At 41.0% G+C, this 18,284-nt stretch overlaps 1 protein-coding gene across 3 annotated transcripts in view; it reads left to right on the top strand.

Annotated features, from left to right (window-relative positions):
* The first annotated feature begins 574 nt into the window (after positions 1 to 574).
* Positions 575 to 18,284, top strand: part of LOC145353446 (RCC1 and BTB domain-containing protein 2-like) — a 63,087-nt gene continuing 45,377 nt past the window's right edge. Inside the window, exons 1-5 of one of the 3 annotated variants that reach the window (XM_080204225.1) lie at positions 575 to 665; positions 3,046 to 3,211; positions 4,210 to 4,360; positions 8,405 to 8,571; positions 15,151 to 15,309. In XM_080204225.1, the coding sequence (XP_080060351.1) occupies positions 3,086 to 3,211; positions 4,210 to 4,360; positions 8,405 to 8,571; positions 15,151 to 15,309 (603 nt within the window). In that variant the 5' untranslated portion in view covers positions 575 to 665; positions 3,046 to 3,085. Of the gene's footprint in view, positions 666 to 718; positions 991 to 3,045; positions 3,212 to 4,209; positions 4,361 to 8,404; positions 8,572 to 15,150; positions 15,310 to 18,284 lie in introns of those variants that run through there. The other 2 variants (XM_080204226.1, XM_080204227.1) reach the window with 2 other exon arrangements.

The following is an 18,284-nucleotide window of genomic DNA, read 5'->3' as shown; positions in this document are numbered from 1 at the left end:
GACCGTGTAGATCAAGCCCAAGACAGCAGGTGAGAGGCCTGTCTTGTCAACTTGGATCGGGAATGTCTCAAAATTGGATTTGATTTGAATGGATTGGAATAAAAAGGTGCCCCCCCCGCCTCCATCCCCCCATTTACGACGCCCCGGACCTCAGAGGTTACGGATTATGCATTCAAAAAACAAGACTTGTAAACCGTATTTACAACAGTCCACGATTTTATAGAATTGTTTTCTGTATTGCAACCAGCAGCGGGGACTTTTCCCGATTCTTTTGTACTCTATGGGACATGGCACCCACTCTCTGAGCTCTTTATAATATGGTAATATGGCACATGTGTGAAAACTCAGGTGCCCTGCAGCTGCTGATTGCCACAAAGGTGCCAGTGGGGGTGGTGGGTGTCGAGTACAGTGTCCCCTGAATCTGCTGCTGCTCATCCCACCTGGAACCGGTGTAAACGGCCTACCTTGTCTGACTCGAGCTAGCGGCCGTTAGAGCCCGGATTCCAAACCTGGCGCGCGGGGGCCGCCTGTCAGACGCTGATTGGTCCAGGCACTCGGTTCACCCGGCACTCGATTAAGACTCGCAGGAAACCCAATCGAGTCGGTGATTGGGAGCGGGCCTCAGATGGGCCTTTCTGCAGTTGATCTGTTTACTTTACCTGACTGTAAGTTTTGTAATTGCAGGAAGTGCACTTCTTCTGATCTAAAAAGTATTTTGCTCTATGTATTCAACAAGGGTGTGGTGTATGCTTTCATAAATGAACTTTCTGGAGCATGGGTTTTCTGTTTATGCAGTCAGTAAAAGTGGTTGATCACTGTTTCGGTGGTGGATTTTGCATGTTTTTATATTTTGTTTTTATATTTTGCGTTTTAAAAGATTAATAAGTATTAACAGGACATTTGGAGCCATCACGCAGCCCCCAGTGTTCTCCAGAATGTTTACTGCGTTGACTACAGACTTTATACACACATGATCAGGTGCTAAGAAATGTAAGTTTACCAAAGTGCTGTTCTAATAAATAGTACTATATCCTTCATAATCATTTAACCACCTGGCAGATTTATCTCACCCCTATCTTCCCCACAATTCAAAAAGAAACTTTTCTCCCAAACTGTTTTAAATTTCTGGATAATTAATAATAAACAGCCATGATGTGGGCAAATAATTAAATGCAAAGTTTTGGGATTTGCTTGGATATTACTTCCAATTTGCACGAAACAATGGTGGCAGGTATGATTTCATGCTTATTGGACAGCCATTGTTATCATCAGCTTTCCCTTAGAGGATGCCACTTTTACTCAGAGTCACAAGATTCTGCCGTGGATCTTCTTACAAGTAATTTTTGACTCACAGATCTTTGAACAGATGGGGCAGGATGGTAGTGAGAGTTGCAAGGTTTGCATCTTTTAATTTATTCTTTCATAGGATGTGTTGCACATCCCTCATTGCCCTTGAACTCAGTGGGCATCACTGGCTAGACAGCATTTGTTGTCCACCTGGAGAAGGTGATGGTGAGATTCCTTCTCGAACCACTGTAGTTTGTGGCTTGGCGCACCAGTGGTGTTGTAGAGAGAGGGTTCTAGGATTTTGACCCAGCAACAGTGAAAGTACGGTGGTGTATTTCCAAGTCAGGGTGTTAAGTATGTTGAAGGGGAGCTTCCAGGTGGTGGTGTGCCCATGTGTCTGCCATCTAGATGGTAGCAGTCATGGATTTGCTGCTGTCTAAGTAGCAGCGAATTCCTGCAGTATATCTGAGAGATGGTACATTACTGCTGCCACTGTGTGTTGGCGAAGGAAGGTGAGAATGGCACTGTCCACAAACAATGAAGCAGGCTGCATTATCCTGGATGATGTCAAACTTCCTGAGTATTGTTGGAGTTGCATTCATCTTTTGATTTGATATGTTATTTGTCACATGTATTAGTATACAGTGAAAAGTATTGTTTCTTGTGGGTTATACAGACAAAGCATTCTATACATAGGGAAGGAAAGGAGAAGCGCAAAATGTAGCATTACAGTCATAGCTATGTGTAGAGAAAGATCAACTTAATGCAAGGTAATCCATTCAAAAATTTGATGGCAGCAGGGAAGAAACCAGTGCAAGTGAAGATAATTTCTTCACACTCTCTACTTGTTGGCGATGGTCATTGCCTGGTACTTGTGTGTCACAAATGTTACTTGCCACCTATCAGCCCAGGACTGGATATTGTCCAGATCTTGCTGCATTTGGACAAGGACTGCTTCAGTGTCTGAGGAGTTGCGAATGATGCTGAACATTGTGCAATCATCAGTGAACATTTCCACTTCTGATCTTATGCTGAAAGGAAGTTCATTGCTGAAGCAGTTGAAGATGGTCCAGCCTCGGATACTATCCTGAGGAACTCCTGCAGCAATGTTCTGGAACTGGTATGATTCAGGAGTTAAACAGAAGTAAAGAACAGTCGGCCGTTATTCCTCTACATTGTAACTGTTATTTGGGAGGAGAGTAGAGGATGTTTGGCTATAGGATCTGTGGACTTCCATCATATTTGTGAATGTATTATATAAATCAAGATTTTTAAAAGAGGTGAATACAAATTTTAAAAATTGATGAGGTTTCATGACTATATATAATAAATTTAGGATGTTTTTTTTGCTCATGTTATTTTGCAGAAAATGAGCAATTTATACCTACACCAAAGAAGAGCCTAAATTAAAATTGAGATTTTTTTTGGATCTTTATCTTTTTATCTTGATACTTTGGTGCATAGCTTAGGAAGAGAGAAAAAAAAATCTAAAGCAGGGAAGTTGAAATCATTCAGATTTCTTCTGGTGCTGCTAGAAATCTACTTTCTGGAAGGAACTTTGAATGCTCCTTTTACATCCTGTATTCCCACCTGTAAGAAAGGCTCTCACTAGTCTTTTACTTCACCTAAAAAGCTGCATTCTCCTGCATCCAAGGGTTTTATCCGTTCACATTTGTAATTGTATCATGATGCAATGAAATAGGAGCACAGCTGAGATCAACTTTGGGTGTTTTTTCTGTTACTTTGGTTTTATTCCAGGTCTTGTTGTCACTCTGTGTTGTACTGAAAGAATCTTGTCATGGTGGATGTTGGGAAGTGGCCATTATTTGCCTTGCTTCCACCACAAGACCTCAATTCAATTCGTCTAGCCTGCGTCTTCGGCACATCTGGTAATGAATCTTTGTACGTTACAGAAGATGATGAGGTAATGTCAAGTTATGCTTCCTGAATCTTAGTTATTAAACACAAAATTGAATCACATGTTCCTTTTGTAATAGAATATAAGTTATTTATAAAGTAAGAAATCTGCTTTCATATTGAACTAGATAAACTGCAATTGCCTTTAAAGTCATCAACCATTTATGTGCTACTCTATGATTGGCTGGCGGTGAGCTTGTAGTCACGCTGAACTGGTTCTGATGAGAGTCATCAACCTTGAAATATTAAACCTCATTTATCTCCACTGATGCTGCCTGACCCTGCTGGGTGTTTCCAACTTTAAACAAATTTTTTTATCACAGACTCTGACACTTTCGCTTTCTGTTTTAGTGATACAGGTTCTCCAATTTCCTTTAGTATCAGGTGCTGTAAGTGATACTATAAGTTATGGGTGTAATGTGTGGTCTAGAAACCAGGCCAGGCTACTGACGTTTGTTGCCAAACAGTTGACATTCATAGTGTCAAATAGTGCCAGTTTGTTCTTGGAAATTTCTATGTTGTTCACAATGGAAGGGAATTTAGCGATTCTGTATCTTAACAATGTTAACCAAGAGTGGTACTATGGTTAACAATACTGCTGCTTCACTGAGCCAGGGACCTGGGTTTGATTCCAGTGTTGGTGGAGCTCTTTGTGTGGAGTTTTCACGTCCTACGTGGGTTTCCTTCCACCAAAGATGTGTAGGTTAGGTGGATTAGCCATGGTAAATGTGTGGATTTACAGGGAAGGCCTGGGTAAGATGCTTTTTCAGAGAGTCAGTGCAGACTTGATGGGTTGAAGACTGCCTTTTGCACTACAGGGATTCTGTGGTTGGTTCTATGGAGGGTAAATTAAAATGAAAGTAGCATACAAATTCTGCAGGATATCGTTCTTTGACATTGAAAAATGAAATGCTCATTCTGTAATGGAGGAGCAAGTTAAATTGTTAAACATTACAACACTAATAACAAAATGAGATTTGACTTCAGTGCTTGTTTCTGCAACAGGTGTTTGCCTTTGGCACTAACTGTAGTGGCTGCTTAGGAACTGGGGATATCCAAAGCACAATTGAGCCCAAGAAAATAGACATCTTGTGTGGTAAGAAGATAATTCATCTAAGTTACGGGAGTGGACCTCATGTGGTGCTTACTACTTCAGGTAACAAGTTATAATAAACAAAATAGCTTTTACTGATGTTCCTCAGCTCCAGTATTTTAACAAATTCTCTCTCTATATGCTTCAGTTTAAAGTGAAGCTACCCTGAGTTTGTATGTCTGTATAATATATGGAAAGGTGGGGTGGGGGTAGTTTGAAAATTCCTAGAGTTTCAGCATTTTGATTTGGTTTCAAGGAAGTAACTGCAGCTCGTTCATCATAGAATTAATAACTGGAACTTGAGCAATTGCAGCTTCAATAAATCTTTGTTAATCTTCGGCTCTGTTATGTCATCTAAATTAATATTTAAAGTTCCAACTGTTATTGCACTTCCTAACAATAATACTTGGTGCGAAATACTGTCTCTAGCTGGATGGAATCTGTAAGCCTGTCCATTATAATTCAAGCAATATTGTGCATAGCGAGTGGACTTTTTAAATCTTGGCCTTTTAAGTACATAATCTACATGAATTAACGTAAGTAATTTGAGCAGAATTGCAAATAATCAAAGGACTTGTTAAATCTGAACTTCTGCCAACCAGGAAATTAGTTACGTACATTAATCAATAAATCATAAACGTATAAGTTTAGTTTTAGAACATCAGTGTTTGCTTTGGTGTTAAGTAAAATCAAATTATAAAACAGTTGATGATATGACCAGTGAATATATCTCTAATCATTTTGCTATATTTGCTGATCAATCTTGCCTATTTGTTTTGTCGTTCAACTTCCAAGTTGGAACTTGTATAATTCTGACACAAAATAAGGTTTTAAGTTAATATTACAGTATTTTGTGCATTCAGACCAGAAATATTTGGACAGTCAGTATGTTCAGTTTAAGAAATTAATGCAAGTTTCATGTGGCCAGACTACTCTGTAAGAAAGCCTTGATTGGATTCTTATTGTACATGTAATGGTCTAGTACAGCAGTCTTCAAACTTTTCAGTACGAGGGCCACATCGTATATTTTACACATTTTTGTGGGCCAAAGAAAAATATTAGTTTTGTAAATGACTGAATAAAATTTAAACGACTGAATAAGTTTCATTTGGATCTTTTTTGTAATCAGCATGATATGATTCAGATCAAAAGAGAAATGTGACAATTACAAAGAAACAATGCCTTACATATACTGAGAAATGATATATAATGAGTAAAAATGTCAAACATTAGCAAATGCTCTGACAAAATAATCAATTACTTAACTGCAGATGAGAAAAACAGGCTATTCATTTTTTAATTAATTTTATTTACTGAAATTTTATAAATATTTACCTGAAATGAGAATTTGCCCAATTTTGTGGCACAATAAGAAAAATAAACACACCCCAAGAAAGAACTTCAGTAAAACAAAGCATAGAAATTCAGAGTAAACTTGAACCATTAATAAAGGTTGAACAAAAATAAATTCAGTCTGCACCTTTCTACACAATTCTGACAATTGGAGTTTTCAATCATAACCAACAAATCATGAAGTTTTGCACAAGATTAAGGGGAATGATGGAATTGCTTTTTTAATTTCAAAGTATTGCTGAACTGAGGTTTCAAGCTTGAAGAGCTAATTATTAGAATGGACTTCAAATGCTCGTCAGATAAATTTGCTCGATATTTGGACTTGACGTACTTCATTTTTGAAAATGTTTTTTCACACAGGTACATTGTACCAAAAACTGATACAAATCCACAAGCAAATCGCTTCAAGTTTGGAAACAGCTCAGGCTGCAAAGATTTATAAAATTGGAACAAATTTCCTTCTTTATACTTGTCTTTCAACATGCCGTCTGATTGGCGATCAATAATTTCCATTTGAAACTGACTTGGGAGTGTTTCAACATTGCAGTCAAATGGATTTTGAAATAGCTTTATTTCATCTGTGTTTCCATCAAGATCAGAAAATCGTTCCTGAAATTGTTTTTGCAAATCCTTAATGATTTCTGTTGCAAAAGGATAAAGAAATTCTGTTTCACTTTCTTCATGAAATTTTTCACAATGTGGAAAATGAATCAAGTTATGAACTTTCACCTGTCCTTGAAATAGCATCAGTTTTGCCCTGAATGCCTTGACGTGCGCGAATAAGTCACAAATCAAATTTGTTTCACCTTGCAACTTCAGATTCAATTGATTCATATGGCCTGTCACGTTTGCAAAAAATGCCAAATCCCAAAGCCAGTCAGTGTTTGATAAAAGTGGTTTGGGCCATTTCTTCTCTGTGAGAAATGAATCAATTTCCTCTCTGAGCTGAAAGAACCGTGATAGAATCTTTCTGCAACATCGAATTGCTGTATAATAAGGCAAGTCAACAAACTCAGAATCAATTTCTTTCAGAAAATCACAAAACTAGTGATGATTAAGCCCATGAGATCGAATGAAATTGATTGAAACAACAGATTTCAGAATGCAAGCTATATCCACAATGCTTGTTGATGGATAATGTAATGCAGAAACATGAGCTTTGAGAATCCACCAGCCTCGCAAGCTTTTGTGATTTGTCCAACCAAACCTTTCTTCATCCCAGACATATTCTTTCCTCTATCAAGTGTCACGCTTTGCAGTTTATTCCACTCCGGGTTATATTCTAACACAGTTTTTTGCAATTCTTTGAAGATGTCTTTTCCAGTTACTGTGCTGTGCATTGCTATGCAGTGATGCTAATTCTTGTGTGTCAATAAATTCACTGTCGACGCCATGGATGAATACTAGGAATTGTGATGTGTCACACACATCAGTCGATTCTCTCGTACTTGATGAATACAACTGAAAATTTCTTACTTTGTCTGCAATTTGATGAAATATATTGCTTCCTATAACCTCAATTCTATGAGCAATAGTAGTTGGTGCAAGACTGACAATTTTGAACAGATTTGCTTTCTCTGCGCATAACTCTCCCACTGCTTCCATCATACACTCTTTGATGAGATCTCCGTTGGTGAATGGCTTTCCTCTTTTAGCCAACGCATAAGCTGGTTTGTAACTGGCCCTGGTTAAAGCTTCATTTTCAATTCTCCTCTGCGTAATAAAAAGCTTGTTGGGAAAGCAATTGATTCAGATTGCATTGATTCAGATTTTTCCGAACGCTGTGTTCCTGTGAATTGGGAATAACTTAGTTCGTGTTTGGTCTCATAGTGCCGACATACATTGTACTCCTTCAAAACTGCAACAGTTTCATTGCATATAACACACAAGGCTTTATCACCTGCTTGTACATAGAAGTTCTTTACGCTCCATTCTTCATTAAACAGGTGGTACTCACTGTCCACTTTTCTTTTTTCCTTCCATAACTGAAGGGTATATCTGATTGAAAATGAGGGTTCGCCAAGCCGACACCACCCTAGTCATATGAGAAGGAGCACGGCGGACAGGAACTGCGTGTATCAACTGTCAGACCGCGTGATTGGGGGAAAAAAATGAAGGGAAATAATTAATTTTATTATTTATAAATATTTCAAGTTGCTGCGGGCCAGATGTGGCCTGCAAGCCATAGTTTGGAGACCACTGGTCTAGTATTTAGCCAATTTCTACTGGTGGCAGTTGGATGCTGTAATTTGTCACAAAGTCTCTGGATTCAGGAAGAAAAACGCAATTTTAGTCCAATACCAGGACCCTTGCTAGCAATGTGATTACTTGGATGCCATTTGGGATTATGTCAAGCTTCAAAGCAGCATGTACAACAGTTAAAGAGTCTGCAAACTCTATCTGCTGTGGCTCAAATGAACACTGCCCACTTTTTACACATGAGGGTGGCCAGTGCATAGAGAACTGCACTCTTGTGATTTGGTTCCTTCAACAGCTTATGGGAAAGGAGATTTAAAGAAGAAAATAGAAATTGCTGCTTCAAAAAGAATGATGGTATTTGGAACCAACAGGCTGTAATTTGTGCAGATTTAAATGTTTAAAAAAAAATATTGTTAACGGTCATTATTGTATTCATTGGAGTATTGAGTGAAACGACAAGGACAATTGCTTTCTTTATCCAGGAATAAATTGCACAAATTATAAAACATTTCTGTGTTACTAAATCTTTTAAAAAAGCTTATTGTTGGTTTGCAGATGGAGAAGTTTATGCTTGGGGGAATAATGGTTACAGTCAGCTTGGCAATGGGACAACTACTCAAGGATTATCTCCTTGTCAGGTATCAACCAACCTGCTCCACAAGAAAGTAACCGAGGTGGCCTGTGGATCTCATCATTCCATGGCACTGACATCGGATGGGGAAGTGAGTGAAGTCTTTGTTTGATAATGGGAGATGTTTATTAAAAAAAACTCCTGCAATAACATAAGATTTCAAGGATCTCTGGTATAGGGTCTATTTTCTTCAGAATAAACATGAGTGACAACTTCTTTATTAAGCATCCTTTATAATTAGCATTTTACATAAAGGGAAATAGATTAATTTTACTGATACAGCATTCAAACAGCAACTGAACAGAACTGGACTGCAAACCTAGCTATACAGAATGTTATAATTTTTTTATCTTATGTTTTAAAGAGCTGCATACAAACAGTCTCTAGCTGCATAAACAATTGGCATCTGTGACCATGAAACACTGCTGTTTACTTTATGAGAAAGCCTGTTTATTTATTTCGTTTTTGTTTTTATTCCAATTCAATCAAATCAAGTCCAACAAGTTGAGACATTCCTGATCCAAGCTAAGACAGGGCTGTCACTTTTTTTTTGGGCTTGATCTACATGATCCAAGCTGATTGGAGTAGGCATAGCTCCTCCTCTCACTTGCATCTTAGCCAAAAGGCCGAGATGCTGTTTTAAAAATTGCTTCAAATGAAGCTAAAATGTAACTTAATGACTTCAACCAAGCACAGCATGTCGAAACTATACTTAATCTTAGCCAAAGGGCCGAGAAGCGATAGAAAGCCTGTTTATGCGAAGGATCATTTATGCTTAACATCACACTTTCAACTATAACCAGTTTTCTAAGCTGAACTCTGACTTCTAAGCTGAGTTTTAAAATGTGCCCAAATTAGCTTAAGTTACCTTAAAGCATAGCACAATTAGTTACATTAGGCAGAAATACCTTAAAATGAAGCCTTTTAACTGGAGCAAACCTGGTAAATCACTTTAAGAAGGTATAATCATAGAATCCTACAGTGCAAAAGGAAGCCATTTGGCCCAACGAGTCTGCACCGACCACAATCCCACCCAGGCCCCATCCCTGCAACCCCCACTCTATCTAGTTCCCTTGACGCTAAGGGTCAATTCAGCATGGCCAATCCACCTAACCCTCACATCTTTGGGAGCACCCGGAGGAAATCCACAGACATGGGGAGAATATGCAAACTCCACACAGACAGTGATCCAAGCCAGGACTCAAACACAGGTCCCTGGTGCTTCCTTTTAACCACTGTGGCACCGTGCTGCCCAATAAGAAAGATTGGAATGAGATTAGGGTATTAAGCTGATTCCTTTGGGTGGATCATTGAAACCTGTTTCACTATAGAGTCTTCTGAACGTTCATTCAAATACTAATCAAAAGTTGGAAGGAATTGGGCTTTGGTTCCTCTAAGAATCAGCAAAGCTAAATTACCTCAATTTTCAATTTCAGCAATATTGGGATCTCCTGTGATTAGTTGACATGAATGGTTTGTTTGTTTCTTGTCTTCTCCTTCACCTACTTTGTTGCTAAACACCCTGTTTGAAATGTGATAAAAGTATCCTCCAGCTGTTGATAGTTGCGGCAGAAACTTTCTAAAATGTTTCTGCATATCATTTCATTGGTATGCTATTGATTTTGTAAGACTCACACTTCATCAATATAATAGCACTTCAATTAGACAAATATAGAACTCTTGCACAGATAGAAAGTTGGTGATAATGGAAGATGTAATTTTTTTGTATAGGAAAATGCAGAGCTGCTTAAGTATACATTACATTTTGTCTCCTTTGACTCTGACACATTCTTGTAAAATTTTGTTTCTGATAAGTGAGGAACTGCAGTGAAAACCTTATTAAAATGCAGAATTACTGTTCCTGCAGTACGGTTTGCAATCTCATAACTCTTCCCTTTTACACAGGGACAGATTTTGGGACTGAAGACTAATCCGTATTGTGCACAGTTTGCGTGCGCAACTGTAAAATTGCAATTGTGAACATTCCATTCTAGTATGGAACTTTCATGTTGTCGAGTCTGGGCCACTTTTGTTACAAGTGCTTCACTGGCTTGCATGAATGGACTGAATTGACAGCCTGAGTATGATCAGTGTGAAATGGTGGCTATAGCCATTTCTACTTACCATTAGAGCACTTTAGGGCTGACTTCCTCATCGAGCAGTACCAGACTGGAACAGCACTTGGAGTTGGAAATCACAGGCCCGTCACCCCTAATTTTCTGTCCATAAATTTGAGGAGAAATTGTCAGCTGGCATTCCCTGTGACTGCTGTCAAATGCTGGGATCACCTGACCAAGGCATTGGATATTTTACCTCCAGGAACAGGACTGTAATCTTACGTTCTCTCAGGCAATTAGTGAACTGATGGAGTGTAGGTCCTTTACTGACAGAAGGTATTAACTTCCATTATCATGTGGCACAATTGTTGCTTATAGGATAAGCAATGTTCAATTTGCGCTTTATCACAATTTCAAATGTTAACTTATTTCTGATAAAAATCACTTTCCAGATATAACAGCAGGTGAGGTGAGCAGCATATTTTCTCCAATGTTGTTTCACTTTGGTAACTTGCATCCTAATGGGTATATACTTTTATTTTGTTCTTAAGAACATAAGAACATAAGAAATAGGAGCAGGAGTAGGCCACCTAGCCCTTCAAGCCTGCCCCGCCATTCAATAAGATCATGGCTGATCTGTCGCGGCTCAGTTCCACATTCCCGCCCTCTCCCCATAACCCTTAATCCCCTCTCTTCTCAAAAACCCATCAACCCGCGTCTTAAAAATATTTAGCGAGGTAGCCTCCACCACTTCAACGGGCAGAGAATTCCAGAGATTCACCACCCTTTGAGTGCAGAAGTTCTTCCTCAACTCCGTTCTAAACCGCCCCCCCTTTATCTTGAGGCTGTGCCCCCTAGTCCTACTATCCTTTCTGAGTGGGAAGAGTCTCTCCACCTCTATCCTATCCATCCCATTCATCGTCTTATATGTCTCAATGAGATCTCCCCTCATTCTTCTCAACTCTAACGAGTACAAGCCTAGTTTATTCAGCCTCTCCTCATAGTTCAACCCCTTCAACTCCGGCATCAGCCGAGTAAACCTCCTGTGCACTCCCTCCAAGGCCAAAATATCCTTGCGTAAGTACGGCACCCAAAACTGCACACAGTACCCCAGCTGCGGCCTCACCAATGCCCTATACAGCCGCAGCAAGACCTCCCTACTTTTATATTATATGGTAGGGGATGGGGATATGGCTAAGGTATTGAATAACTTTTTTGTTTCTGTCTTCACGGAGGAGGACGTGAATAATTTGCCGGGTGTTAGCGATAGAAAGGTGGTAGGACTGGAGGGTCTTAATGACATTACTGTTACTAGAAAGGCGGTGCTCGACAGACTGGAGGGGCTGATTGTGGACAAGTCCCCAGGACCGGATGGAATGCATCCGAGGGTTCTGAAAGAAATGGCGGAGGTGATAGTGGATGCCTTGGTGGTTATTTTCCAAACGTCGCTGGGTTCCGGGGAAGTGCCGGATGATTGGAAAACGGCTAATGTTACGCCGTTGTTTAAGAAGGGTGCCAGGCAAAAGGCGGGGAATTATAGGCCGGTTAGTTTAACGTCTGTGGTAGGTAAAATGTTAGAATCTGTCATTAAGGAGGAAATTGCGAGGCATCTTGAAGGGAACTGCTTGATAGAGCAGACGCAGCACGGTTTCATTAAAGGGAAGTCGTGTCTGACAAATTTACTGGAGTTCTATGAGGATGTGTCTAGGGCGGTGGATAGAGGAGAGCCGGTGGATGTGGTCTTTCTAGATTTTCAGAAAGCGTTTGACAAAGTGCCTCACAAGAGGTTATTGCAGAAGGTCGAGGGACATGGAGTTGGGGGTAGGGTGTTAGCGTGGATAGAGGATTGGTTGTCAAATAGGAGGCAGAGAGTGGGGGTCAACGGGTGCTATTCGGATTGGCGGATGGTGACTAGTGGAGTGCCCCGGGGTCGGTGCTGGGGCCTCAGCTTTTTACCATTTATATAGATGATCTGGAGGAGGGAACCGAGTGTAGAGTGTCGAAATTTGCTGATGACACCAAGATTGGGGGAACGGCAAATTGTGCGGAGGGTGTGGAGAGTCTGCAGAAGGATCTAGATAGGCTGGGCGAATGGGCCAGGAAATGGCAAATGGAATTTAATGTTGGCAAGTGTGAGGTGGTCCACTTTGGTAGGAAAAATGGTAGGAAGGACTATTACTTACGAGGCGAAAAACTGCAGCAGGCGACGGTGCAGAGGGACCTCGGGGTCCTTGTGCATGGGTCGCAAAAACCCAGCTTACAGGTGCAGCAGGTGGTCAGGAAGGCGAATGGGATGCTGGCCTTCATAGCGAAGGGGATTGAATATAAAAGTAGGGAGGTCTTGCTGCAGCTGTATAGGGCATTGGTGAGGCCGCAACTGGAGTACTGTGTGCATTTTTGGGCGCCGCACCTGCACAAAGATATTTTGGCCTTGGAGGGAGTGCAGAGGAGGTTTACTAGGCTGATACCGGAGTTGAGGGGGTTGAGCTATGAGGAGAGGCTGAATAAACTGGGCTTGTACTCGTTAGAGTTTAGAAGAATGAGAGGAGATCTCATTGAGACGTATAAGATGATGAATGGGATGGATAGGATAGAGGTGGAAAGACTCTTCCCGCTCAAAAAAGACAGTAGGACTAGGGGGCACAGCCTCAAGATAAAAGGGGGGCGGTTTAGAACGGAACTGAGGAGGAACTTCTTCACTCAAAGGGTGGTGAATCTCTGGAATTCTCTGCCCGTTGAAGTGGTGGAGGCTGCCTCGCTAAATATTTTTAAGACGCGGGTTGATGGGTTTTTGATAGGAGAGGGGATTAAGGGTTATGGGGAGAGGGCGGGAAAGTGGAACTGAGCAGCGACAGATCAGCCATGATCTTATTGAATGGCGGGGCAGGCTCGAAGGGCTGGATGGCCTACTCCTGCTCCTATTTCTTATGTTCTTATGTTCTTATATTCAATCCCCCTCGCTATGAAGGCCAGCATCCCATTAGCCTTCCTGACCACTTGCTGCACCTGCAGGCTGGGTTTTTGCGACTCATGCACAAGGACCCCGAGGTCCCTCTGCACCGTCGCCTGCCGCAGTTTTTCGCCACGTAAGTAATAATCCTTCCTACCATTATTCCTACCAAAGTGGACCACCTCGCACTTGCCAAAATTAAATTCCATTTGCCAGTTCCTGGCCCATTCGCCCAGCCTATCTAGATCCTTCTGTAGACTCTCCACACCCTCCGCGCAATTTGCCGTTCCACCAATCTTGGTGTCATCAGCAAACTTCGACACCATACACTCGGTTCCCTCCTCCAGATCATCTATATAAATGGTAAATAACTGAGGCCCCAGCACTGACCCCTGGGGCACTCCACTAGTCACCAACCGCCAATCCGAATAGCACCCATTGACCCCCACTCTCTGCCTCTTATTTGACAACCAATCCTCTATCCACGCTAACACCCTACCCCCAACTCCATGTCCCCTGACCTTCTGCAATAACCTCTTGTGAGGTACCTTGTCAAACGCCTTCTGAAAATCAAGAAAGGCCACATCCACCGGCTCTCCTCTATCCACCGCTCTAGACACATCCTCATAGAACTCCAGTAAATTTGTCAGACTCGACTTCCCCCCTTAACAAAACCGTGCTACGTCTGCTCTATCAAGCAAGATGTGGGCATCATTGGTGATACCAGCATTGATTGCCCGTTCCTACTTGCCTTGAAGTCAGTAGTGAGCCACCTTTTTAAATTGCTACAATCTGGTGTAGGTACACCAACTGTGCTGTTAGGTCGTAGAGCATGTGAGTTTGGAAGTTGCTGTTGGAGGAGCCTTGGCAATTTGCTGCTGTGCATCTTGTAAATGCCGCCCCTGTACACTGGTGGTGGAGGAAGTGAATGTTTAAAGTGGTGGATGGTGTGAGCTGCTTTGACCTGAATGGTGTCAAGCTTCTTGAGTTTCATTAAAGCTGCATTTATCCAAGCAAGTGGAGAACATCCCATCACACTCCTAAGTTTTGTGTTGTAGATGATGATACAAGTATATTAATTATGGCATATCAATATGTTAGTAAATACAATATATTACCAAAAAGTATATCCAACAGTTTTCTTTTTAAGTAGAATTTTTATTGTAGAAAAGTATGCCAATGCCTTTTACAAAGACACAAAGACAAAGGGATGTCGAGCTAAAGGGATGACCAAAAGCCTGGACAAAACAGTGGGTTAGAGGCCAGTGTGAAGTGGAAATGTTTAAGGATGAAATTAGACTGTGTGACCCAGACAGTTTGCCCAACCACAAAGTGAGGAGGCTGACATAAGCAATGGGGAGCGAGTGTTGCACAGCTATCTGTATCAGTGTGTGTAACTGTGTGAATGTGTGCTTGTGTAGTTAATTAAAACAAAAAATGCTAAATGTGAATCAGGTGTTTGTCTAATACTTTGACTGCTTTCAGTGAACCAAACTGATGAAAATGAGTCTCAATTTGCAGAACTTTTGAATATTTTTGTATATTCAATTCTTGCTTTCTGTTCTTGATTCTTGAGTAACTTGAGTTGAAAATTAGTCCCTGTTGATCTTTTATACAGTTTAGGAACATTTTACTTATGGATTTATTGAACTTTTTATGATAGGTTTATGCCTGGGGTTATAATAACTGTGGACAAGTTGGATCAGGCTCCACTTCTAATCAGCCAACACCACGAAGAGTGACCAGTTGCTTACAAAATAAAGTGGTTGCTACTGTTGCTTGTGGTCAGTCATCCTCCATGGCAGTGCTGGATAATGGAGAGGTGAGCAATGTCGTGTGATTTAAAAGGTAAACTGAATGTTTAATCTTTTAATTTAAAATTAATTAGTCATTTTTACACACTAGTAGGGCTTATATTACTGAATTTCTTAATACATGCCAGCTGTCGGCATTTTCATGAAGTGTCAGTTCGTCGACAGGGTTCTCCTAGTGGCCTATTAGTATGGTCACTGACCTGGAGTAATGCTCTGGAGTTTCGGGCTCGAATCCTACCATGATGGTTGGTCAAATCTGAACTCAGTTAAAAAAAAATTGACTTGTGGCACGCAAGGGTGATGTCACCATCTGATGTTTTATCCTTGCACAAAGGTTTTAACTTGCAATACCATGCCACAAAGCTATAATAAGGTGACAATGTTGTGGGAACTAAATTATGCCCTGTGGAATATTGGGTCTTCACATCTTCAGGGAAAGTGTAATGCCTGAAATGTGGATTTTAAAATACTGCCTCTTAATGAATTAATAAACTTGGTGGAAGATTTCGACTTCAGCATTGTTCCAGGTACTTGATTAACAATTTGGTATAAATGTAAGCATTCAGCTTGCCATCTAAATTGTCAGCATGCAACCTCTTTATATTGTGCTTCAATAACCTTGATAAACGTACCTATACAATAACTTCTCCCTTGAAGTTATGGTTGCATTACTGAAAATCACAACTTGGTAAGTGAATCATGGGTTCCTATAAGAATTAATGTTAAAGCTGGAGTTAGGTTCCTTTGGACATTTCTTTCCCAGAAAACATATTGTACTGTTTGTAACACTGTGCGTTCCAAGCTGGAATAACTTGTGAAGTAAAATAACTCGATGAATATAACAGGAATTCATAGGTGCAGTCTATCCGCCTTACTGCGCTAGTCGGGTAGTGAAGCGGGAAATTTGAATGGGAGAGTAAAAACGCGAATTGCACCCAGTGTCAGGCCATTCATGATCATCCCAAACCATTTTTAACGACGTAATCCGTGATGGGGGAGGTGCGATTGGAAGGCCTGTGGTGGTGGTGAACAGGGTTGGTCTGTGGGAATGGTGGTCGGAGGTGTGGCACGCACTTTTAGGGAGGGGTGGTCTGTGGTGATGGGTGGGGATCGAGGGCGCATTTATGGTGCTGGAGGGAGGGCCCACATGTGCGACTGGGGGAAGAGGGGTGTGACTGGGGGATGTGCCTGTGGTGATGATGGAGGGAGTGGGGATGTGATTGTGAGGGAACCATGGGGGGGGGGGTGATCGGGGGGGTTTGTGACAGTGGGGGTCGGTGTGTGATTGAGGGTGTCTGTGCTGTGTTGGGGGGGGGGGGTCCCATGGTGGTGGAAGCATGTGCACGAATGGTGGGGGAGGGGGGCGTGATTTGTGGGTTGGGTATGGGTATGTCTGTAGCATACGATCGGGGTGGTGGGAGTGTGTGATTGGGAGGGATCCATGGTGGAGGTGGGAGGCTTGTGATGGGGGTGGGAGGGGGAGGGGGCCTGTGCAGATGGAAAGGATGTGCAGTTGCAGGGGAGAGGGGGCATCATTTTCTTTGTCCCTGATCTGGATCCCCTTTTGGGACTTCTTGCTGTCCCTCTTCTTAGGATACTACTTCTGATAAAAACTGACATCAACTGAGTCAAACTGCTGTTCACTGACCCTTGAATTGATCTAGTGACCTAAGGATTCCCGAGAGGGCCTGGTCCTTGTTACTAGGCAGGATGAAATCTAACAAGCAGTGCAAAATCCTGTACCTTACACAATCTGTACAAACTGCAAGCTTACATCTCGCACAGACAAAGAAAATGGTTTTCATAACACCTATTTCCTTGGAAAAAAGAAAGCTTTGCTAAAGTGAAGGTTCCTTTATAACGGCTTCACAAATTCTTTACAAGTACTTAACATCAACTTTCATCAGGTATTTGTACATACTATATAGATAAATGTTTCATTTTGTTTAGCCTTCATAATCTTCATTTCTTTTGCTCATTCTGTTTTTTTTCTTTTTCCAATTCAGGTTTCAAAATTTATTTTTCTATTTCAAGCTGCTTCATTTGCAACTAAATTGTAGCAACTAAAACTGACTTGCTGTTTAGATTAAAATGTTCTTCCAATCTCAAATGTTATGCAATTTACTTATTTCTGCTTACTGGCCCCTGCTTTTAATACTAATTCTTCCACTAATGCACTTAACCTAGCTTTAGTTAGTTGTTACAGATCACTCTGGGACAAATCTTCCCTCTTCAGAAAAAGCTTAGCAATTGCCAAAGCCATTCTGCTTTTCAATCAGTACGACAAAATTCACTGGAAATCTTATTAACCTTAACCTCAGCAAGTATCAGCACTCATATTTGTCTGGGGATTTGAAAACTTCAAGAGCCCCAGATTTATTTATGTTACAGTTCTTAGCCTGATCCCAGATTGTGCATGAGATCTGGTTAGTGGTCAACAACCTTTTGTTTAAAGTAACCAAATTTTGAAATTCAAGATGCTTACTAAATGAATAAAGCCACACGATTCAATGGATTTTGAACAAACAAAGGTAAGGAATCCAATTTACAATGTCTACCTTCGGCTCAAACATTCAAGTACACGTGAATTAACAAACACACAGTGGTTGGACACATCAAACTACACAATGAATGACAATTACATCCAAAACAGATTCCAGGGATTTCTCAATAACCTACCCAACATTAGTCACAGAGTCAACCAACTGCTCTTGCAAGGGTTTCCAATCTTCACCTTCCAAGACCTTTACTGTGAAATTTTCTCCAAACGTTGTTCCAATTTGATTGCTTCCGTGGCAGCCTCATAGGGTTTTAATTCGCCTATGAGATTACATTCCTCTGGATTTAAGTATACGCAAACATCAACTGACATGCACAATTTCAGTTATTTGGCTATACCAAAGGGGTATCTTTGCCGCAGTGGCCAGCAGCATAAGGTCATCAATCTTCGGCTGCCTTCTTTGATATTTAGGGCTTTTCCCAT

Source organism: Carcharhinus amblyrhynchos, chromosome 15 (genome assembly GCF_965287045.1).
Source record: "Carcharhinus amblyrhynchos chromosome 15, sCarAmb.v2.hapA, whole genome shotgun sequence".
NCBI classification, from domain to species: domain Eukaryota; kingdom Metazoa; phylum Chordata; class Chondrichthyes; order Carcharhiniformes; family Carcharhinidae; genus Carcharhinus; species Carcharhinus amblyrhynchos.
The sequence above is the reverse complement of the archived record's forward strand: the minus strand, read 5'-3'. Positions and strand labels throughout refer to the sequence as shown.